The 24804-nt window shown below is 33.1% G+C and overlaps 4 protein-coding genes across 4 annotated transcripts; all 4 read right to left on the bottom strand.

Moving 5' to 3' along the window:
- Positions 1 to 10183: 10183 nt before the first annotated feature.
- On the bottom strand, positions 10184 to 11080 carry LOC141714126 (uncharacterized). Its single transcript, XM_074517663.1, has 2 exons — positions 10634 to 11080; positions 10184 to 10516 (listed from the first exon to the last, which is right to left on the bottom strand). Exons 1-2 carry the CDS (start codon positions 11078 to 11080, stop codon positions 10184 to 10186), a joined length of 780 nt encoding a protein of 259 aa, XP_074373764.1.
- A 3-nt stretch (positions 11081 to 11083) lies between these two features.
- On the bottom strand, positions 11084 to 12150 carry LOC141714125 (uncharacterized). Its single transcript, XM_074517662.1, has 2 exons — positions 12117 to 12150; positions 11084 to 11814 (listed from the first exon to the last, which is right to left on the bottom strand). Exons 1-2 carry the CDS (start codon positions 12148 to 12150, stop codon positions 11084 to 11086), a joined length of 765 nt encoding a protein of 254 aa, XP_074373763.1.
- A 70-nt stretch (positions 12151 to 12220) lies between these two features.
- Positions 12221 to 19972, bottom strand: LOC141714124 (uncharacterized). The gene is made up of 11 exons (XM_074517661.1): positions 19954 to 19972; positions 19749 to 19848; positions 19448 to 19651; positions 19230 to 19362; positions 18898 to 19058; positions 18693 to 18813; positions 18240 to 18300; positions 14207 to 14980; positions 13657 to 14115; positions 13297 to 13462; positions 12221 to 12941 (listed from the first exon to the last, which is right to left on the bottom strand). Exons 1-11 carry the CDS (start codon positions 19970 to 19972, stop codon positions 12221 to 12223), a joined length of 2919 nt encoding a protein of 972 aa, XP_074373762.1.
- A 21-nt stretch (positions 19973 to 19993) lies between these two features.
- On the bottom strand, positions 19994 to 20501 carry LOC141714123 (replication protein A 70 kDa DNA-binding subunit B-like). The gene is made up of 2 exons (XM_074517660.1): positions 20352 to 20501; positions 19994 to 20266 (listed from the first exon to the last, which is right to left on the bottom strand). The coding sequence occupies exons 1-2, from the start codon at positions 20499 to 20501 to the stop codon at positions 19994 to 19996; spliced, it is 423 nt and encodes a 140-aa protein (XP_074373761.1).
- Between the last annotated feature and the right edge of the window lie 4303 nt (positions 20502 to 24804).

Raw genomic sequence — 24804 nt, 5'->3', positions numbered from 1 at the left:
TGTTAAGATATCAAACTTGGTTCATATTTGCTTGACCAAGACTTTCATGAGTATTATGATGGGAATGCTCATATATTGTTAATCATTATACATATTATTTTGGTGGGCTTGTTGCTCATCCTTGATTTCTTCTTTGATCACACAATAACAGATAGACAAAATGAACAGGACTAAGCTCCCAATTCGCAAGCGGATAGGAAACGTTTCGCAGTTTCCTGTAGGCGTGGATGACGCTGTAGCTAAGATAGGAACTACCAATAGGCTAGGTTTTCAACTGTTGATGTATATTTATGAACTGTAATAATGGCAAAGAAAATGTAAATTTATTCAGAAACCTTTTTTAAGGTGTAATGGTTTATAATTGTGGAATAAAATGACTTGTGTTATTTTTGGTATTCTTCCCCGAGACTATAAGTTGTGGTGTGTGTGTATATTGTGGGGTCACAGTACGCAGTAGTTGGTTTTTTATTAAGATTGAGTGTTATTAAGGGAAATGGAACTCGTGACGACCCGGATTCCCGACTCCATATTTGGGGGTGTTACAAAAATGGTATCAGAGCCAAGAGGTATAAACCTCAGAGATGATGCGTCGTTAAACTGATAAGTTCAATAAGATAATAAGAACTCTTTCCAAGTTCATAGTCAGACTACCTAACGTAATACTGACAATTAAAACCCTTACGGGAACCCTTATAAATATCATGATAGTAACATAGTTCATTATCGTATAGGGCAGCGGGGCACTGAACTGTGAGGTTCAGGAGCATCAACATGAGGATGTTTTATTATATGTTGGAGATCAAATTGTGAATCCGATAGATTACCCTAACGAGGGACAGGATGAGATTCATATTGAGAATATTGCGGTTGAGGATGTTATCCCAGAAGGGATTGTTGCTGAGGAGGATCTCGTCGAGGATCCTGACGAGAATAAAGAGAGGACCGATGAGGAATTGATGACCATAGTCAGGGCGACTACCAGAGCTAGAATGGCCGTGAGGGTGGCACTAGAGGATGAAGAGTTACCAAGGGCACAGAGGATAATGAGGGCAGAAGGAGTGGGGCCTTCCACATCACCAATTATACCGGTATCAGACCCTCTCCTAGAGGTTCCTGTAGACATCCATGAGGTTCCACGAATTCCTGTTCCCTCCCCTGTACAGAGCTCAACACCTACTGAGGAAATGCCACCTTTATCTCATGCACCATTGTCACCCAATACCGTGCTTGGTTATCCGTTTAGATCTCCTGGGTCTGCACCTACTGCACCCCATGGAATGCTAGATGCTACCATTCAGGCTTCTCTTATCGCTGATTATTATATGACTTTGGGTGGCCTGTCTGAGGCCCGTAATGTTAGAGGTGATCCGTTGGATCGACTTACTGTACCAAGGATTGAAGGCGGGGTACTTCCGGCAGGATTAGCTTATAGCATGGACAGGATTGAGACTACCACCCGAATTACAGCTAAAGGCCATCTTGAGGGCCCGATTGATCCAACTCTACTTTCCACTATCTTAGGCCTCATCACCGCTTTAATGGAGCAGGTTAGGGATGTTGTGCGTGCCTGCATTTCTTGATCCATAATACTGTGCAGAGTCAGAGCGATCAGACAAGGATTTCATGTAGCACCGCTTTTGGAGGATTAGCCTAAGTCATGAATGAGTAGTTTTTTTTTTGCTAAATAATGAATGAGTAGTTTTAATGACTAGATGATTATTTGTGGTAGTACTTTTGGGATAGAAGCGATCAGATCAAAAGATGTAATTCTCTTTCATGTGTTCAGTTGTTGTACCCTCGAACAAATGGTTATGTATATATTCGTTCCTTTCAGTTCAGATCAGGTTGTTGTGATAAGTTCATATTGTTAATTACACTATTAACACTTAAGAGTGTCATGAAATTTATAAAACTTGAGAATTCATAATTTACGATCATGTAAGGACTGAACGAAGGAAAATCTTAAGCAAAGTAAGTAAGACAAATATCAAGAGATTCTCAAAAAATTTCCAAGCATTATGCCCCCACGAGGAATAAGATTTGGGGCAAACCCTGAATGTGATAATCAGGGAGGTTGCAATCAAGATATAAGGAACCCAAAACATAATGATGTGGAAAATGAGGATTTTAAAATATAAGATGACCCCGATTATGGGGAGTAGGAAGAAATATTTAGACTGAGAAAACAGAACTCGAGCAAGGAAGGGAGCACCAAGACGGTACTCCTATGAGGCAATTCATGGACCTGCCTAAACAAAACTAATACTTTTACCCCCAAACACCACCCTGAGGAAACAATATGGTGTGAAATTCTTTCAGGACCTTTAAGTCGCTAAACTCTCAGAATTCCAAGGAACAAGTTGACCCAGTCGAGGCAAGAGCCTGGCTAAAGGAAATAGAGGAATCATTTGAGATCCTAAATGATTGATGAAGTGCAAACGACTATTTTCTTCCCACTTACCTTCCTAAGAGAGAGGCCACGCGCTGGTGGAAGGCTAAGGAAGATAGAGAGAAAGTGTACAAGTTTTAAAACCAGGGCAAAGGTGGACGAGTATGATGAATTATGAATCTAATTTGTAAAAGTTGGCAAGATTCGTCCTGAGGACACGAATCCCAGAACGACGTGATATTGAGGTCAATGATTAGTGGGTTCATGAAATGATTGTAATAGAAAGGAAAATAAGAAGAAACTGAAGTGGAAAGGAATATAAAGGCAATAGAGTTTGAGGAATGATAAGGGAGTTGGGTATGAGGAAACCCTAAAGACTCGGAGTAATAGAAATAGAAAATTTTGTGTTCATCGGGATGAGGGTGATTCACCATGAGTTAAAGTTGATGGTTGAAGGCATAAATGATATATATATATATATACTATCCCCTTTAAGTTGGGAGTATTTGATGAAACTCCGAGATAGATCGATGGATTAATAAGGGAACACGGATGGACTGAGGAGACAGGAAAGCAAGAAATTAAGAAATGGGATAAGGGATAAGGGAAGTGACCTTCAAGAATGTTTTAGTAAAAAGAAGTTCACGTTGAACATGACCAATATCTTCCAGAACATCCCTGTTATCACTACCAAATCAGGAAAGAAAAGCGGATAACCATTGTTATCTTTGGAGGCCATATGGATTGACCTCATTTTGAATAAGGATGTTATTGTGAAATTAAGCATAGACTATCGAGGTGAGAATGATTGAATAAGATACCCTTATCAGGGATATATGAATTGATTTATCTATGGAATGATGCAAGTACCTTTTAAAAGTGGAATTAAGGATAGAACCTCGATAATTTGAGATGAACCATGGGGGAATGCATAAAGGTTGGCATTTTACCCTTAATAGGGACATTATGAATTTAGGTAGTATGGAATGAAGGATTAAGGCAACAACAACCTTTAAGGATCAGTGGAGAAATTTTTCAGAAGTACATAGACAATGGTTCTAGTATTAGTAAATGGTATTTTGATATGCCCTGTATCTGGGGAATACAGGAGGGGTGATTCAAGGATAACCTTAGAGGTTTTATAAGGAGAAATGTAATATTCAAAGTTCTGAAGAATAAAAATTTTGATAAGGGAAATATGACATAATTATAATAATGCCAGGTAGGCACGTGTTGAACCATAAGAAAGTATAGATTGACCCAATGAGGGTCAATATTGGTGAAAACAAGAAGGACCCAAGATAAGAGACGTCCTAAGTATGATCGAGAGTCAGTCGTGAAAATGTTCACATCTAAAGACCGAGGCAATAACTTATGGAAAAATGGTGATATTTTGTTTTCTCACCAAAGCTTAAGGAAGAGCATTTGCACACAAGCAGTGATTGGAAATAAGGTAGAAAATTTAGATGGAGATTGTTCAAAAGACATTGATTATAAGGAACTATTACTATCAGGAAAGGCCAATGAGGTGGCCGACACTCTAAGTGTATGAGAGCAATTACAGGCGCTCGTGCCAGAGGAATACAATGATGATGGTTAAAGCCGTGAAGGTTGTATTATGGTGTGAAAGATTGACATTCCTTCTGATGATTGTACGATACACAACCGTATTAGTAGTTTGGTAAAGATATAATTCATATAATTGCCGTGAGCGGGCTATCTATCTTAGAAGGTCATATCTAGAGAATAAGCCAGGACCATGTTACGAAAGGACTAAATGAACCTTTGAGCTTCATGTTTCCTAATAAAGACATATTGTTAATAATGGTATTAACCTGCTATCGTTGCTTTAATTGAAACTCTTTAGCAATTTTATCTGTTTCATGACATATGTATGTCAAGTTTAGGAGTGTTCTTCATGAATCATGAACGGTGATCATGTTGCCTCCTTAGAAGAATTAGATACGATAGCTATGGACTTTGTATTGTTAGATATTAAGATTTCATGGAAAAAGAATGACTATAGTAGGTCCGTGGTGGACTATAGTAATGCATCAACGATTCTTTGAATAATGAGCCGATTACAACCGTGAGAGTTGTATTGTAATGGATGTTGAGATTGAGTACCACTAATCGGGTTGTGGTGATGTATAAGTTATCATTGATAGACTAATTAAGTCGATTATCTACCTATTGAATATTTATTCCTTCTTATCAATAAAGAGTAGTATTACTATACGAAGAAGGTTACGGTATAGCAATGGATTCTAGTAACTACGATGTCTAGAATGCAATCTTAGATTCTATTTTCGCTGTCGAGGGAGTTTCAACGGTGATTGTTTTTAAGCTCGAGCAAGAGCATGGGTCCAAAGAATGATGGACGGAATAGGGAAAAATTCAGGAACATGAATTGCGATGCTATAATACTTGATGTTGAGATATATACATATCTATGTTTTGTTCTCCTGTGATAAACCTCTATAGTTTAGGGGTAGACTCCAAGCCAGATGTTTTGTGGCAATATTTTTTTATATAATTCTCTTAAATTTTTCCTTTTCTCTTCTTTTCATTTTCGTGTAAACTGAGAAGAACAACCCTTCCAAAAGGGGAGGTATTGCCGAATGACTATCTATTTGTGTGATAGAAGCCTAGTAGGATACCACATGTTGTTAGATTGCTTGTCAAGTACTAAAGGCTGACCACCTTCTGTACTAACTATGCAATAGAACAAGTGTTCATGATCATAATGATCTCTCAATAAATTCTTAACTTCTATATGATTGATCAAACTTTGGAAGATGGAAGCAGCTAGAGATGAAGTGGTATTAGTACGGTGGTATTCCGAATCTAACGCGTTCGTGATACTAAGGTTGACGTGGTTATTAAAAGGTTATAGAACGCTAACGAGCAAAAGTGTAACCAGTATAATATTAGGTACGAAAGGTAGTATCGATTACGAACTAGAAAAGAGTAGGTATTGAGAAGCAAAAGCTATAACGCTAGAAACTATGATGAGAGTCTGTGCAATAGACTTGAAAGAATTTTGGAATGATCACTTACCGCGGATTGAGTTTTCTTACGATAATAAATCGTATGTCAGTATCGAGATGTCACCTTATGAGATCCTTGAAGGAAGACAATGTCGATCTCCCTTATGTTAGGATGAAGTTGTAGAGCGCAAGATGCTCGGACCAGCCGTGGTCCAAAGGACAAAGGATATAATAGATCTAATCAGAGGACAGCTGGTAGTAGCCCAAGATGGACATAAGAAGTATGATGATTTGACAACGAAAGGACAAAGAGTATGAAATATGGGACCTACTGTTGTTAAAGATATCCCCTTGGAAAGTCTTGGAAATGATTGATGAGGTTCAGAAAGAAAGGAAAGCTAAGTCCATGATTTGTTGGACCCTCAGATATATTAAGATGTATTGGGAAGTTATCAAATGAACTAGCCCTAGCGCCGAACTTGCAACAAGTTCGCAGTGAGTTCCAAGTATAAATATTAAGGAAGTATGATCCATAGGCGAGACATATAGGGGAATATGAACACGTAAACCTCCGATCAGACTTAACCTATGTGGAGCAACCGGTGAAGGTTATGAATCAAAAAGGAGCAAGTGCTTAGGAAGATGGTTATCAAACTAGTCAGAGTTTGGTGGTAGAACTACCATGTGGGAAAAATTGACTTGAGTTAGAAAGTGCGATGCTAGAAAAGTATCCCTATTCATTTTCTATCAGATTCCGGGACGGAATCCTTTTAAGGAGGGGAGACTGTAACAACCCCAATTTTTGGAAATTTTTGAAACCCTGATGAATAGTAACTTTTGCTGATGATGTTGATTAAGGAAAATTATCAGACCACACTATATAGGAGTCCTTTTATCGAAATTTTGAGTTCGTTTTAGTATTCTATAATGAGAATGAGTGTATGTAAAAGTCGTCAGAATTCGAAACCGGACACTTTCATTTTCTCGAGAATCCACCAGACACTGAAGGAATTATGTGGAAGGGATGAGAATTAAGGATTTAAGCCCAAGGATTATAAAAGGTGATTATAAAAGGTGATTAAAAAAGGAATAAAGGATATTAAGAAGGATTTATAGAGCCCCTGACAATGAAACCACGGATACATTTCCTCGAACGATTAACGAGAACGAACGATAAATGAATCATAAAATAATTAAGCGACTAAGTAACGCAAGTGGAAAGAAGAAGAGTCAATTAGTGCAAGAATAAGACACTTAATTAACATCTTAATTCAAGGATTAAGCTTAAAAGATGCTTCCACCATAAGCTCTTGTCTTTGAGAAGTGGCAAGGCGGATGAGCTCATTGGTGACCAAACAAGCTTGTCACCTTCCACTCACATTAATCAACCAATAACCAAAAAAATATCTTCTCATCACTTCCTTATCACCACAAATCAAGTCAAACACTTTCTCTCCCCCATTTTTATCAAAAAACCTGAGAGGAAAGAGAGATGAAAATGGAGGAAGATGAAATGCTTGTATCTTGAGTTTCCCTGGGCCGTTTTTCGCGTTCTACCTATCAAATCGAAACCCTAGAGAATCTCTACACATTTAAGGTAACCACTCTCCTAAACTCCTTAATTCTCAATTCCGTTTTTAATGTTTTATAGTTCAGATGAATAGTTAACTCAAGAACTAATGTTGTGTTCTTGATTTTGTTTTGAGGTTTTGATCATTATAAGGCTAGTTAAGGATCATCTAAGGTATAAACTCTAGAATCTTGATCTTAACTTTGAATTTTGTTTAAGATTTGTGGTTAAAAGTGATGAGTAGTTTGATTATGTATGTATAGTTAGTTAATGGTTGGTTTTTAGTGGTTATTGTTGTTGTTGGTTGAAAATATTGGAGGAGTGGTTTCAAATGGTTTGGTCATGAAAGAGTTTTGACTTGATTAAGTATTATAGTACAAGGTCTTGATTGGTTGATGCTTGGTTGTTGTTTTGGTATAGTCTAGAAGTGGAAAAGCATGTAAACGTAGCCGTCGTAATGCCCGATATCTTTTAAACCGAACTTGCACTAGACATTAGGAACACAAGCCTCACTTTCCAGACCCGACCCACACACTGACTAGATAGAGTATGTTGTAAACTTCATTTTGATATGTGGTTCTCCTAAAACGGACTTACGGTTTAGGATAAATGACCGTTTTAGTAAACAGCGTTTCGCGGCGATACTTTTACTAAACGCTGAATTTGTAAAATATTTTCGAAAATCGTAAAATGTTTCGTTGGTCCCGAAACTTTTTGATAACCTGTACGGGACAGTAAATAAGAGTCTTGATTTAGAGTCACCTTAAAAATGTTATTTCTCAATTTAATAAAAATAGTGGAGCTGAGGGTGCGTAAGCGACGCCGTTAGTAAACAACCTAGTAGTCGAGCGTTAGCGCTCCTAAGTGTCAAGAATTGAGTAGTCACATGGTGACTGAAGGTTAACCTTGTACATTGATGACATTGTAGGTTACCATAGCGATTTCAGACCCCTAATTACCCCCGTACTCTCAGGCAAGTTTTCTACCTGTTATATTGTTGTTGTGATGCAAACATATTGATGCATTATCTTGAGATAAGTGCATGACTGTTATTAGAAAATCTTGCGATATATTGGAGCATGTTGATATGGTAGATATATGCATGTTGTGAAATCTTGATATTCTTTTATCAATTCAGATGCTTATAAACTGCATAATACCTATGTTAGAGATAAACAGTAATTGCGTATACCCTTAGTATAGGGGACCCAAGGGTGAACATTTTTCTAAACCGGGAGTCGATGTTCTCGAGTATAATATATATATATATATAGTTTTCTATAACTATTAATAGAATAAGGTATATTCGATAGTTTTGAATAATAATCAAACTGATTTTCGATTATTCAAATAAAGATCGTACTTTCGTATAAGCATGTCTTTTGTTATTTATTATTCATTTCAAGTATGAGTTTTTAAAACTTTTACTTCAATTATTTTTATAAAGATTATCCTTTTGAGAATATTATTTAAATAATAATATTTAGATACTTTCTAATATATCGGGATTGATTTATTTTAATAAATTATCATTAATTTAAACATTCTTTAAAATGTTTTCGAGTCTTCAAAATAATTTTAAAAGTTAGAGCGGATCCCAAAACTCATTTTTAGATTTAAGATCTTCCTTTCGAAGGGGATTTAAATAATCGCTCAAAACCTGAGGGATCCGGCTCTGTAGTATATTTTATATTCGCAACGAGGTTGCTGTTTTGAGAAAATATTTTGATTACTTACCCAACGTTTGGGAAGTAATTACATCTATTTAAGTCGGCATAAGCAACATGGGCTCAGTGGGCGTCCATGAAAGTGTAAGTGGCTCAGTGGGAGTCCATCAATGCGTAAGTGACTGAGTGGCAGTCCAATATAGGTCCTAATGCGGCTGATGACCAGTGGAGAATTCGTCCATCTACTAGTAGAAAAGTTTAATTATTGGTATCTTTATTTGATCAGCAAGATATCAGGTTTATGCCAAAATTCTCTTCTTTTGAAATTTATTGGATATGACAACTCTGTCTATACTTGTCATGACAGAGGTTTTCAGGGAATGTATGAGATATATATATATATATAGGTGTATATATATACCGGGACTTAATGAACTATCTCGTAACTTCATTTCTTTTGAATGATATTTCCAATATTGAATTTATTCAAGTCTTATCTCGCAGTCTCATCTATGTGATGAACTTTTGAAACTGATTATACCTTGAATGGTGGTAGTTCAAGTAGTATTCGAAAAAGATATAAGTATATTGGAGTATCTTGTAACTTCATCTTTTTAACTTATATCTAGTAAATGATTATCTTATGTATGACAAAGATTTTCAGAATAACGTTGAGACAAGGTTAGATATATGAGAACACCTTACAACGATATCTTTATACAGTTATAGGCTGGAACTCTGTGTATATTATGCATGGAAGAGGATTTCCAAAATTTCGAAAAGTATATAAACATATATACTGAATATTTTACGACTTGGTCGCGTTAAGATATCAAACTTGGCTCATATCTGCTTGACCAAGACTTTCATGAGTATTAAGATGGGGATGCTCATATATTGTTAATCATTATACATATTATTTTGGTGGGCTTGTTGCTACCCTTGCTTTCTTCTTTCATCACACAACAACAGATAGACAAAATGAACAGGACTAAGGTCTCAATTCGCAAACGGATAGGAAATGTTCCGCAGTTTCCTGTAGGCGTGGATGATGTTGTAGCTGAGGTAGGAACTACCAATAGGCTAGGTTTTCAACTATTGACGTATATTTATGAACTGTAATAATGGCAAGGAAAATGTAAATTTATTCAGAAAACTTTTTTAAGGTGTAATGGTTTATAATTGTGGAATAAAATGACTTGTGTTATTTTTGGTATTCATCTCTAAGACTATAAGTTGTGGTGTGTGTGTATATTGTGGGGTCACAGTACGCAGTAGTTGGTTGTTTATTAAGATTGAGTGTTATTAAGGGAAATAGAACTCGTGACGACCCGAATTCCCGACCCCGGATTTGGGGGTGTTACAGATTAGTAAATATTAAATATAATTTTTTTATAGATGTGGTTGTATTCCCTTAATACTATATAAATTTAGTGACATGATTTTGTCAATTAGTTTCTTAAATTATAGGTGATGTACAATAATAAAATTTACAATAAAAAACTTTACGAAGATTGACAAAAAAGTTAACTACAATGATAGCGAGTCAACCTATTAAAACGTTAACTTATTGAAGATTATAAAGAACTTCCTCATACACAACATTCTTGCTAATATTTGTAGTGCCTCCCCTTTCCGAACATATAAGAATGTGCAAGCCTTTGCTGGAAGTGACTCTAGAAACGACAACATACAATTGGCCATGCGTAAAAATTGAAGTGGGAAGATACAAACCAACTGTTTCGAGAGATTTCCCCTGACTTTTATTAATTTTCATAGCAAAACAAATTTGTAATGGCAGTTGTCTCCTTGTAAACTGAACGGGCCATTTTTCATCCGAAGGAGCCATATCTATTCTTGGAATGAGATGAGTCGTTCCAACATGACCGCCACACAGAATCTGACATTCATAGGTATTCTTATTACACTTTTTAACTATTATCCTGGTACCGTTACACAATCCATTTATTTGGCTGAGATTTCTAAGTAGTATGACAACAGACCCTTCCTTTAATACCAGATTATGTTTTGGAATACCAGACATATTAAGAGAATTTAAATATTTAACTGAAATAGAGGCTTCCACGTTATCATCTCCGGAAGGAGGGTCAATTATGGCATTTGTGCTAAGACAAGTATAGGTCTTACCTGGAAGTTTGTCCAACACCCTCGTATTAATATCATCAACAACGGCATTGGTTGGAGTGAGAATAGCTCTTCCTTTGAGATACCGTGAGGGTCTAAAATTTTCAAACAGATTAGGATAGGTCACCTGAATAATTTCATCTATTGGATCAGTGTCAGCATGAACCAAAAACTCTTCTGGTATCTCAATATCGGCATCACATTCCGGGCTATCAGAGTTTAAGTTCGACAACTTTCCATTACCAATATCAAGTACCCAATTGCTGAACTTTTCAATTTCCTTGTTCTCAGCTTCAGAATTACCCGTATGAAGTCGCATGTTCTACTTCAAAATATGAAGCTCGCAAAAATGCCATAACTTTGATCGGTTGAATGCAATATTAACAATATCTGCTCTCGTGCCTTTAGGTACAACATGTAAGATTTGGCAAAAATCACCTCCAAAAACCATAGTTATACCACCAAATGGTTTATAACGGTTTGATGAATCAATTGCAGACATAATATCACGAAAGCAACGATCAATGCTTTCAAAAGCATATCGATTTTTAATGGGAGCTTCATCCCAGATGATTAAACTAGTACATTGTAACAACTCAGCAATATCGGTTCCATGGCATATCCCCGTAATTGTGTACTCATCAGAATCTAGAGGAATGAGAAATCTAGAATGTGTTGTTCTACCTCCAGGCAAGAGTACAACAGCAATACCAGATGAGGCAACATGCAGGACTATTTTTTTCTCAAACCTCAAACGAAAAATTAAGGTTTTCCAGAGAAAGGTTTTGCCGCATCCACCACTTCCATGAACAAAGAAAATTCCACCTTTTTTAGAGTTTACATTGTTGATAACTGAATCATAGACTCTTTGTTGCTCCACATTTAAGTTTGAATACAATTTATCATGTTCAACCTTCATCTCTTTTACATTATAACTTACTTCTTCAGCAATTAGACGATTTTGCATATTCCCCAAGTATGAAGCTTCTGGAAATGGCATTGTGGGGAAATTGTGAAGAGTTTTACCGATCTCATTCAGTAATTTCTCGATCTCTGCATAAGTTTGGATGAATATAAATTTACTATACACACAAAAATAAAGTCAACTAAGAATAATTAAGCATATTAAAATATGACAGACATAATAACTTTTGAATATACCTCAAAGTGCAAAATTCTTAATTTCAGCATAAGACATCTGAAAGTTTGGGTTATTCAAGATCTTTCTACGATGATACGGTATATCATCAGACAAACAACGCCAATTCTCGGACCATAATTTCAGCGGATCAGAGACCTGGCAGTTTGTAATAATGTATACAAATAGTTGTCTTAATTGAAAAGGCATAACAGACCTGGCGTTCTCTCTAATTGCATCTTTCCATTCATTATCATTAGTTAAAAGGCCCAAGACTGAACATGTTTCCATGTAACTCCCATATTTTATTCCATCTACTGTTTATAGATCATCCCATGATCGGCAATCTTTGAGCTTAGTAAGAAGTTTTCGAAGATAAAAAGCTTCACCGGATTGTGCTGGAATTTGAGGCAATCTTCCATACATAGTACCCCTGGATCTAACTTTCCAAGTTTTGTTACGATTATCCCATACAAAGTGTCGGGTAAATTCCTCATACGTAAACTTCTGAGCTACTTCAAATTTATTATTCGCCTCAAACCAAGCCTCCAGCTTACTCTTTCGTGAAACAGCTTTACATTCGATATCATCCAGAGACATGTTTACATCAAAACTTAAATGCTGGTGATCTTTTAAGTGCACAGGAAGCCTTTCGATCACAGGAAATCTATAATGAATATCAAAACTAAAAGTTCTCCATGATGCTTCAGAAGCACATATGTATCTCCCATCAAGATATTCATTTATTTCGTCCTTCTTTTTTACCTTGGCAGACCCATTGGATTTAGTTGAAATACTATTAGCACCGAATCCATCTGGTGTAGAATTTTTCTTCTTATTCTTTATTCTTTTTAACATCATGTTTGCCGTATCTTGACCTTTCAAACAGTATTTGAATAAATACTTAATGGCACGTGAATTGTTGTAAAATTCAAGATTAATATGACATTGGAATCGTACCAAAAGATCTCTATTGTAAGGAACCACATATTTATTGTCCACATAACCTGTATTTTCCTTTGTTGTTGGATCAACTCGTCGCCTACGATAGATAGAAAACCCGCAATCATCAAACATCGTAGAGGAACTATACTTGAAAATTTTGAACATATTTATATATAATCAGAGATTTTTTTAATAATGTAAATAATCACATTGTACTTAAACCAAGTGTGCACATATGATAGAAGTTTGTAAAAATTTTGTATAATCATCGTTTGTGCATGATACTAAAGTTTGTACAAAGTATAGTTTGGCATTTGCATATACAAATCTTATTTTATAATTTAATTTTGACCTGAAGCGTATTTTATTTATTTAACTCGCTAGATGTAACTAAGTCATCAATAATATATGATAACATGGGAAAATGTCGTAGAAACTTTAATTTTTTTTACCTTTTAGGAAAATGTCGTATACATTTACCACAATTTATACACGGGGATGTTGGACGATCGCTGCCACATGGGCCATGCACCATGAATTGACTTACTGCTTGGTATCCAATTGGATCAGTTCTCTGGTCAGGCATTTCCGCAGATATAATCTTATCAATTTCAGCAACTGTCCGTGACTTCGTTTTAGAATCAATTCAAATTAACATATGCACGTGCGAAAGACCACGTTTTTGAAATTCAATGGCATACATAACTGTAGAAGATATTTTAATAATGTGAGAAACCAATAAGTATAACTGAGATAATGGAATGTTTGAAAAATTTGATACTATAGTAATATATATGCTGAAGAAAACTCACGTCCTATATAGTTGCCGAAATAGTTTTCTTTTTTTATAAGATTAACTAACTGATCAAGCTTTAATTTGAAAACTCTTGCAACAACGTCAGGTGCATCTTCAACTTTAACTCCAGGCATCATGTCAAGCATTCTTTGTATTTCTGGCCATTTAGAATTGCAAGTCATCGTTAAAAAGAAAGTGGGATGGCCGATATTTTTACAAATGGCCAGCGAGTCTTGAAAGTATTGAGTCATGTAGCGCTTTGATCCCGTAAAGCTGGCGGGAATTATCACACCCTTTCCAATATGTGCAGGATCAACATTACCTTTACTTAATGCTTCTCGAACCGAACTATACTGATCTAAACGCAAAATTTGTTGATGATCTCTCACCCAATTTAATTTGTATTGCTCAATAGTTGTATATGCGTCAACAACAAACTGCTGAAATAATCTTCCACCTTGTCGTAGGATTAAAACTGAAATATAAAATATTTATAATGTAAAACCCTTGTAGTTCAAAAAGTGAAATTAAGTAGTCATGTAATAGAGAAAAATACTAAGAAATACCTGGATTGTTGCGTATCATAAGTTGATATGCATAATACTCTCGCATAGTGATATAAACTTTTTTCTTTGAACATTTCCCAACACTTGTTTTGTAAGGTATTTTCAGATGATATCCATCATCACCGTAAGGGAATAGTAAAGGGTATTGCAAGGTCATAAATTTATGAAATGTTTCATAAACTCTTTTCAGAAAACCTTGTTTGGTTTGTACAATAACATCACGATATTTTTTTGTATCTTCATCAGCCCCAACAATAAATCCAGCAACCTCATCAGTGGGAGAGATATGATTTGGCCTTCCATATTGTGATATAGACGATATAAGGACCAGCTTGAAATCATCACTTTCATCATTGTTAACACGATCTCTGCCCTGGCGAAAAGCTTTAACTAAATTATTGTGCCTATCAAGCATTTTTAACAAACCTTCAACAATTTCTTTATCTACCTGCTCATCATCATGATCTCCATTTATAGCACTTTTTCTATTTCCAACCTTATTTTCTGTATCATAAATATAGAGCTGACAGAATCTTGGCGACTGACCATCCCCAGGTTGCAAGCAACCTAAATTGTGATGGTTTTGACCATATATTATATAACAATGTGGACCATAACCATTATTGATTTCACGATCCACAATACCACCTGTAGAGGTCATTGCAAACATTGTATTATATCTTTTAATATTCTTCTTGTAATGCAGGGATTTCTGAGGATTGGATAGCAGAACTGCAAGAAAATCAGGAGGTGGCTTTTCACGGGGTAAATGTACTGTACCAACATTACAACACAAAGAAAAGGTTGTTTTTTTTATTTTTGGCAGCTTTTCCTCTCTTCATCCCACATAATAGCACCACAGAATTCATATTTCTCCGATGGGGACCCAAATCCATGTAACCTGACATGTAGTTTACTAAATGAAGATGTTAAAATCAAGTAATAATGTAAGTTGATGCATCCATTCAAAATATTTTATAATATCTATTGTTATTTATTAAAATTATCTATCTTGTTTCTTTTTAAATGGCAGGCACTATATATATATCAATAAAAATTAAGTTTTAATATTTTTAATTTAAAGGTTTTAATCCTTGAAATGATCAAATTATCTAAGAAAAGTAAATTTATTATAGATCAACAACCCCTTTTTCACCTAGAGCAATCATTAATATATTTTTAACTTGGTAATCAAAACGTCAATAGAAGTATATACCTTCTTGTTCTTGAATTGATTCTTATGTGTCAGCAGCATGATTAAATGAATGCATCAGATTTTTCGTAGCACTTGTTTCAGGGTTCTGACTGTCTTTTTTCCTAGTCATCAACTCTTCATTGGGAGCGGCAAATGTAGCATTCTCTCGGAATATGTTTTTTATATTAGTTCTATTTTTTGGATCTCGAAAGTAGTGACACAAACCTACATAAAATCTATGTTATGCATCATGATAAATATATCAAATTTCTGATTATAATTTTAACTTACCCTTCTCAACATCCTCAAGAGTACAAAGTGGCGCTGAGCAATAATTTTCCTTATTTTTAATAGATAATCGTGTACGTATAAAAGTTCATACATGTATACTTTTTGAGAAGCATCCAAGAGTGTGTAAAAGTGGTATTACAGTATAATATTAGAACAAATCAAACCAATTAAAAAAATCTCAAATATAATTATTTGCGATTGGCAAATAAAATATATTATTGTTTGTGCCCTTAAGTTTGGATATGAACCTTACCTGATGATGCCCTCACTTGTGAAGTGTCAAGAATATTTTGTTGAAAATCTGCACATTCAATAAGTGGAGAGGTCCGTAGTGATCTTTGTACAGAACTATCTGGATTTTTGTTAATGTAGTAATATGTAATAAGAGGAATAAAAATAGCCTTTTGCCTACAAATATACCTTAGATTTATTGAATTTTTTTATTTAATCCCTTAAAATTATATATTGTAAGTTACCTGATGGTGCCATCATCTGTGAACTACCGAGAATAGTTCATTGAAAATCCAAACATTCAATAAGAGGGGTGCCTCTTAGTGGTCTTTATACAGAATTTGAATTTTTTAAACGTCTTACTATAGGGATAGGAGATTTAAAAGAGTTTTTTGGCATGACAGCGACATTAACTTGACTGAAAATTGACCTCGTGCTATCTAAAGAAAAAAAAACTTCGTGTTTTCTCAATATAACATATTTACTAAGTACATATCCACATAACTGAATGGGAACAATATATTTAAAAATTAAAGTTTATTAGACCTAGATTTTTTTGGCAGGATTACAATTAGGAGACACATTTTCTTTGTTGCGGAGAGAACTGTGTGAATGTCCAATATTTTGAGATATTCCATAGGGCCGCTTAACATTACTCGTGAAATCTGACAATACCGGTTGATTAGTTTGCGATCTATAGATCAAACAATATTTAGAATTAGTGATTAGAATTATACTTTTCAAAAGTAGAATGGTAAATTACCTTTGGAAGTCTCAGCATTGGTTGAAGATGAGTTTGATGGTGGAATCATATTGTCCAGAAGCAGAATTTTTTGAAGATAATTTCAGTAGAAGTAGACAAACTATTGAAAATATTATAATTATAATTAGAGTAAGTTGTTAGTTTCACTTAAATGTAGTAAATCATGGATATGTATTGATTTGGTCAAAATATAAAAGTTACACTAATTATGTAAGTTGCCATATATGCAATGCCATCAATACATCTCACTTAAAAATATATCTTGCTTGCTCAACTAAGTTGCGTAATATATTTTGTTTTTAAAAAATTTTGCATTAGTTAAGTAGGAAAATATATCTTTCATGCTCAACTAATTAGGGAATCATTGATATATTGGTTTGTGGAAATTTTTGCCTTAACTATATAGGAAAATCAGAAATATGGATATGGACATACTTTTATTTATAAATTAATTTGTAATATTATCTTTTAGATTCCTGTAGTAAACTTAGCCTCGAATATAACTTAATTGTTTCATTGCATAGATTATAAGTGAGACTATTTCAGAACTTTGTGGCACTATCTATATAGAAATGGTTGAAAGCTTTTAATAAATAAGTTGGAAAAAGTAGTTATTTTATCTTATTTTTATGATTTCTATTTCGTTATATGTAGATCATGATTAATGATTACAATATTGAGTGGGTAGTTAAAGTGATTGTAAGATAAGTAAAGCATACGACTGTAAGCTGCTTTGATGATCTGCTTTGATGATCTCGATGATAAAGGTATTTTTTGTGCTCACTATTATTATTTTGAGTAGATATATTTATATTCAGTTTTAAGTTAAAGTCTTTTATATTTTTAACAGAGATACACATGTTTCATAAAATATGTATACTTTTGACTTATTGTAATATTAATACACTAATATTCTAGATGTTGTAATTATTTATTATATATCTTAAAATTTTAATAAAATTTTATGCCTAAATGTTAATTTAAAAATATATAAATGTTTCTTCATAATCATAATGGTATATATTTTCATCTATGTTGATATTTTTATTGAATTTAAGATAATATGCATTTATTTAATTTATTCAGTTACAATTTAAAAGTGGCAATTTTGAATAAATAATAATTTTATAAAAATTAGTACACAAATGAGAAATCATGGAGTTATATTTGATAATGAATTCATAAGCTTTGAAAAAAATCAAACATCCTCACTTTAAAACAATAAATCCCAAAAATATTATAGTCAAGATTCTTATTCATGGGGGAACAAATAGTCATAAAAACACTGTAACTTTATTTAAAAGCTAAAAACTCAAAAGTTCGAAATTGTCTCTCGTCATATCTGTAATATATGTCTCCAAATCCGCTCTCAATAGGATGCTGATATTTTACTGCATAACAAAAAAGAGTATTATATCATATTATGTTAATTAAAAAGCCAAAATAAACGTCAGCTACATTATTGTGAACCATAACATTACCTTTTTAAATTTATTATTTTGGTGTGTAGTAGGTGATGTATTTTTTGTTGGGGTTTCTTTTTCAATCTTAACCGTCAGTGGCATTAGTAGCTGATTTTGCCGTATCAGGAGTCTGGTCGTTTGCATTCGATTTCTGCTTTAAAAAATGAAAGTGTAAGATACATTAGACCTTCAACGTTAACCATATAAATTGACATAACACCGCCATAAATCTATATGTTAATGAACTATTACTCCAGCAGTGTTGACTATCGATAACTCTGAAAAGGATGATCCTGATTCATCCTGGACTGCAATACTTGAATAAGAAATGTCGGAGGCATAGTACAAACTGCTATCATTTATTATATTTTCTTCTAAAAATTTTATAATAAAAGTGTACTATTTTCCCTCAACATCCTTTATTTTCTCTGGCAATCCTTGAAGCTTCTTTGATTCATCCTCCATGTTCACCTATAAGATGATTGTATCAATCTGTAATGCTATTTAGAACATTTATAAATGAATAATATATATTGCACATACCTTATCCAGTTCAGCTTTAATCTTAACAGCAGTTGATCCAACAATTCTTTTTGCAGCACGATCAAGAAGAAGGAAATTACATGCTTCAACTCCATCCTCAACCAACACTAATATCCTGAACCTACATTTAATTTTAGTTTAAATTATTTTCTTACATAATACTCCAAAAATAATAACGTGTTTAATTTTTAGGAAGAAACTGAACCTTTTTTCGGGAGATGGCATGCTTTTTGCACAATCTGTATTTGTACACTTAAATCCGTCATCAACTTGTTTAACATGTGACTGACAAAATATACAACTTTTGTACCACCAACTATGCTCTTCCTTAACCTTACAAATCTTAGCACGACAAAGTACTTCCTTCTGTCATATGCATAGAGTTTAAATAATACATATAAACTATTAAGATGTATGTATATATATAGATATATATATATATAATTATATATAGTGTGTGTGTATTAACATTAGAAGCACGCTACAAAAAAATATATTATTAAATTAACAACAATATTGAAGTTATCATAATATTACATTGATATAAGCCTCGTCTTTTATGGACATAAGTTTTTTTAAGTCCATGCTTTCAAACTCAACTTTAATTCTTGGACGTTGCGAAGTCTGTGCACTCTTTGTAGCAGATGTATTAAGCATCTTTTTCTCATACCTAAGACATAAATATAAGAAATATATTATGATGGAATTATGCATAAAGCTATAATTTCAGATTCACAATTAAACATAGTACATACCTTTCCCTCATTGATATCACATGTTCGTTATCATAGTTGATGTAAACCTTGGTTGATGGAAGAGTATTGATTTGCACTTCATCCATATGCATGTGAACTTTTGTACTTGTCAAAATAATTATTTTTGGAGTAACTTTTTCTTCCAAGATCATGTCTTTGACAGAATTTGCCAATTCTCCCCAAACAATAACTTTTTCGCTACGTCTAGATGATAATAAAAATTACAACATCACAAATTTATAGTAGAGATAAGTACATAGACATGTATGTAAAGATTTATATATAGCAATAATTTAGATACCTTCCATCGGAGATCTTAAATTTGAGTTGCTTTCTATCACCATACATATTATCAACTGATATGACATTTAAACGTTCATCCTCCACAACACCCAAGACATCTACAATCATACATATACATTTTAGCACATATTTTTTTATTTAAATCAAATTAAAAAAAATTAAAATTTTGAAAAGATACATGATATATATATATATATATATACCATAAGCAAATTCGGGCATTTAGTACTTTTGACTTCCACCTTAGCCTTGTGATGTCGCATATGCTAAATTAGAAAGCTCGTCCAGGGTCACGAACTCAAACTTGTTCACTGGGATCAAATGATCATCTTCTTCAACAGGTTTCACTATGGTATCTTCCGTAAAAGTAATTGTCATCTTTGAAGACACAGGCCTTAGCCTTGCAATGGCGTCATAGACCTCAAAGGTTGCAATGATGTAGATGGAACCTTCTTTTATATCTTTTTTGACTTTCTCCCATTTGGAGGCATTTACGAAAGCATGAATGTGGTAATTCTAAAAGATTTGGTAAAATCAGAAATACGTGAAATAAGTGGTTATGTCATAATATGTGGGATCTCACTATACAATGAAAACTTACGTCATCGTCAATGAGAATGAGATTGTATCTTTTACATACTGAAGTTTTATTACTTTTTGCTGCCCACATCCGGGTAACTCGTACTTTAATTTTCCAGTCGGTAGTTGAGTAGTCCAAAATTTCTAACCTGTCATAAGATTCGGTAACCATGCCTGTATGCGTATACTAACAAATTAGTAGATGTATTAAGAATATATTACAAAAGATGTAATCAGCTACAGTACCCATATGAGGAGAAGTACATGCTAACAAAAAATTGAGTCAATGGGTGGATGGCTTGTATCAAACCAAGTAATGTATAAGGAGTTATATAGTTGTCTTGGCGATAATATTTCACAAATATGAAAATAGGTTAAAAATCAACCCCCAATACCTGCCTTAATTGTTGAAATCATAATGATGTGAACAAAAAATTAATTTTGAACAATATTTTTATTTTAAGCGGGATATCGCAGCATTAAGATGACAAATATTTTATTTTTTAAATTTTGTTACTGATTTGATTTTCTATTTTTGAAAAACATAAGAGAATCTTTTCCTTTAAAATATAGTATCTAATTTTGTTGGAATATATATAAATCATGAACTAATCTTTCTCTCAGTATCAATCAAAATCAATAAAATTTGATTTGTTAAATATGTAATACCGATTACTTTGATAGTCATTGTATAAATCAAACTATTTGATGTAAAAATTGACAGTGTAGAGAAAAATATTTTAGTTTTTTATTTTGTTACTGATTCTGTATTTGAAAAATATAAAGGAATCTTTTCCTATAAAACATATCTATTTTCATTGGAGTATATATAAATTATGAACTAATTATTTTGCTGTCAGTATCAATCAAAATCAATAAAATTTGATTTCTTAAATATGTAATGTGTCAACATCAAACTATTTTAAAGAAGGTATAAAATAAAATACTGTAAAAAAGGAGTAACAACATTATCACAATTGAATATAGGGCGAAGTATTGACAGTCAATCAACATTAAATTAAAACGGGTCAAGAAAATTGGGTTGTGGGTCATAAATATAAAATCCAAATTTGCCATGAACCTGCAAATGGATCCCGAACCTGTGATATTATTCTATAAATGGGTCATGGATATTTACCGAGCCTAATCTAGATCCCGAAGCTGAGGAAATGGTTATTCAACAATTTATAATATATAGATATATATAAATATAATTAATTGTGTTTACATGTATCAATGATATTAAATTTTATTATATTATTCTGAATTTTGGATACCCGATATAAAACCGATCCGATCAGAAACTTCATGAATTTGGATTTGAATAATCCAAAATATTTGAATTTAGATTTTACAATAACCGATCTGAACCCGACACCTTGCAATGAACCAATATCGTACAAAAAAGTGGAATGAGGTTTGTCAAGGAAGTTGCTATTTTCAATGGGTTTTGATGGTATATGGGTGAACCTAGTAATGGATTGTGTCACTTCTGTGTTGTATTCCTTTATAATTAATGGCTGGAGGATGTGTGGATAAATTACTTATGGGTGTGATTTATACCAGGATGATCTTTTATCACCATATTTATTCATAGTAGTTGATAACCCGTGCGAAACACGACCGAATTAATTTATTTAAATAATTTTTAAAAATCATAATAGTATAAGTGTCATGTTAAAATTTCTAATTTATACTCAGAAAATCCAATCTAAATTATTGAATACGATATTTGTGGATCATAATGAAAAGATTATAATTATTATACGATTTTAAAATTTTATTATTTCATTAAAATACACTATTGTGTTATATGTAAAATAGAATTACGGAGTTGAAATCAATATAAAAATTGCAATTAAAAAAATGGGTAAAATAATATATATAATATTATAAGTCATATAGAAGTAAAAAAATAATAAAAATTATACAATTCGAGTTATAATGAAATCAAAAGCTGATGAAATCAAATACTTATAATATATTGAATTAGCAATACATAAGACATATAATATTTTGAATTAGCAATACATAAAGAATTAAGAATACAAAGGTTAAAGTTAAAAGGGTGAAATAAAAATAAAATCAAACTTAATAGGTAAAATTACAAGGAAACAATAATAAAACTAAACTTAATAGAATCATAGGACAACCAAATCTAATAAAATCATAATACATATAGAAGTATAACAGGAATAAAATAAACGATGTAATCAAAATTTTAGTAGAATTAAAAGACATAAAAAAAGAATTATAAGATATACATAAATAAGTGAAACCAAAAATTGGTGGTACCAAAAGTTGGTGAAACCAAAAGGTACCATTTAAAAAGGGATTTTGCTTATTAATAAAGATTATTAATTGGTGGCAAATCTATACTATATTATAATAACCGGAATGAGGTATAATTTGGTATGCCTTTTTGGTTAGTTTGGTTATCCCCATTTACAATCGTCAGATTTTTTTAATCAAGTGATCAAGACTATTAGATTTAAATACTAAAAGAATTGATTAGGACCGTTAGATTTAAATACTAAAAGAATGCACGCTACTCAAACTCTCAGGTTCGAACCCCGGCAACAACAAATATTTATATTATTATTTATACACTACTAAAACTCTCATGTTCGAACACCGCCAACAGCAAATATTTATATTATTATATATACGCGACCGCAGATTCAGTCTCGAATCCTGCTAACGATAAATATTTATATTATTATTTATAAATATACTAATAAGGTAATTATTCAATAATTTTAAATAATCTAAAAATAGTAATGAAGACACGTGCATCGCACGGGTCGTAATGCTAGTGCTTTTAATATATGATTTAGATTAATGTTCTGGATAAGAAACTCCATGAAGCTAAGGCTAGTCGGAGTGGACCAGAGATATCACGCATTCTTTTTGCGGACGACAATTTACTCTTTGTCAGAGCAAACCAACAAAAATGCTCAATTATAGTTGATATTTTTAATAAATATGAAGCATCATCTGGACAAAAAAACAAATTACGAGAAGTCGGAAGTTACCTTCAGTAGAGGAGTGACTGTTTTAAAGAAGGAGAATTTGATTAATACATTCCAAATGCGGCAAGTAGACATAGATGAGATATATTTGGAGATTCAATTATAGCTAGCAGATTACAGAGTCTTAATGGACAGAACATGGAAGAGGTTATAAGGGTGGAATAAGAAATTACTTGCAAGAGCATGGAAAGAGATTCTACTAAAAACTGTTATTCAGGCAATTTTAGCTTACTTAACGGGGATTTACAAATTTCTAATAATCTTTTTTATCGTAGATAACTCGCAGCAAATTTCTGATATTCCTTATTAGTAATATTGAGTCAGCAATGACTCGATTTTTCTAGGAATGTTCAAACTCTCACTACAAAGTGCTCACGAAAAATGGGAAGACTATGTAATCTCCAAAATGCATGGGGAAAGGGCTTTGGGGACCTCATTATTTTTAATAGTGCATTACTGGGTAGACAAATGTGGAGGCTGATTCGATGAAATGACTCATTACCGGACCGGGTCATGAAAGCAAGGTAGTATCCTAATTGTTCGTTTCTTGATGCATCTTTAGGAGATTCCAACAACTATTCCGGGAAAGGTGTGTAGAGTGCAAAAGCGCTATTTAAAGAAGCAATTTTCTGGCGTATGGGAATTGGTTCACGTTTTAATGTGTGAAAAGATTTATGGGTAAACGATTATGTTTGTAGATTCTGTTAATCTACGAGTTTATGATGATTGAGTACGATAGAATTCCTCGGTGCGGTCATTTGGGAAGTCACCCCGAGGACAACTCATCAGATCGCAACATAACAGAAGTTTAGAATCCAGAGATTGCAGTGATTCAGATTTTCCAGGAGACTATTTCTCAGGTTTAGGTTTGTTAGGGTTTTGTATAAATCTTGTTTATCTGGATAAATCTTATCTCAAACAAACCAACCCTATCTTATAAATCAAGTTTGAATCTTTCAAGACTTATCCTTTACTTGGTTTATCTTTTTCAAATAACTAACAGATTAGTTTCTCAAGTTTCATTCAAATATTTTCAAACAAACTTGCTTTCAAATCTTATCTATCTTATCCTTTTTTTGAAAATAAATCTGTTAGAACTTTGTCTATAAATACAATTCACTATTTCAGATTTGAAGCTAATGCTTTTAACGAAAAATCTTATCATCTGAAAAATACCTTCTTGTTTTATATCCGAGATACATATCCGGTAAACAAGAAGCTTAGTTTGAGTTGTAAATTTTCACATTAAATTATTGTATCTGAAAGTCGTATTATATCACTTGTCACGGGTTGTGAGAGTTTGATTACAAGTGGAAGGCCAACTAGCTTTGTGCTAGGGAAATGTTTCTTTCAAGTGAGCCAAGTTTGTAATCAAGGAAAGTTTGTAAGTACTTTGTTTTAAGTTGATATAATACATTCTCTATGCTAGTTGGCATAGGGACT

The sequence above is a fragment of the Apium graveolens genome, chromosome 3 (genome assembly GCF_009905375.1).
Source record: "Apium graveolens cultivar Ventura chromosome 3, ASM990537v1, whole genome shotgun sequence".
NCBI classification, from domain to species: Eukaryota; Viridiplantae; Streptophyta; class Magnoliopsida; order Apiales; family Apiaceae; genus Apium; species Apium graveolens.
This window is presented reverse-complemented; position numbering and strand designations above follow the sequence as displayed.

Excerpts from the sequence above, each read along its gene's own strand:
- LOC141714126 (XM_074517663.1), bottom strand. The coding sequence starts at position 11,080 with ATGCGACTTCATACGGGTAATTCTGAAGCTGAGAACAAGGAAATTGAA. Across the intron at positions 10,517-10,633 it reads GTATTCCAAAACATAATCTG|ATTCTGTGTGGCGGTCATGT; the intron begins GTATTAAAGGAA and ends TATGAATGTCAG.
- LOC141714125 (XM_074517662.1), bottom strand. The coding sequence starts at position 12,150 with ATGAATGGAAAGATGCAATTAGAGAGAACGCCAG. Across the intron at positions 11,815-12,116 it reads GCAATTAGAGAGAACGCCAG|AGATCGAGAAATTACTGAAT; the intron begins GTCTGTTATGCC and ends AAACTTATGCAG.
- LOC141714124 (XM_074517661.1), bottom strand. Across the intron at positions 19,652-19,748 it reads TTTAAGATCTCCGATGGAAG|ACGTAGCGAAAAAGTTATTG; the intron begins GTATCTAAATTA and ends ATTATCATCTAG. Across the intron at positions 12,942-13,296 it reads ATACGACATTTTCCTAAAAG|GCGACGAGTTGATCCAACAA; the intron begins GTAAAAAAAATT and ends TATCTATCGTAG.
- LOC141714123 (XM_074517660.1), bottom strand. The coding sequence starts at position 20,501 with ATGGTTACCGAATCTTATGACAGGTTAGAAATTTTGGACTACTCAACT. Across the intron at positions 20,267-20,351 it reads TCATTCTCATTGACGATGAC|AATTACCACATTCATGCTTT; the intron begins GTAAGTTTTCAT and ends CAAATCTTTTAG.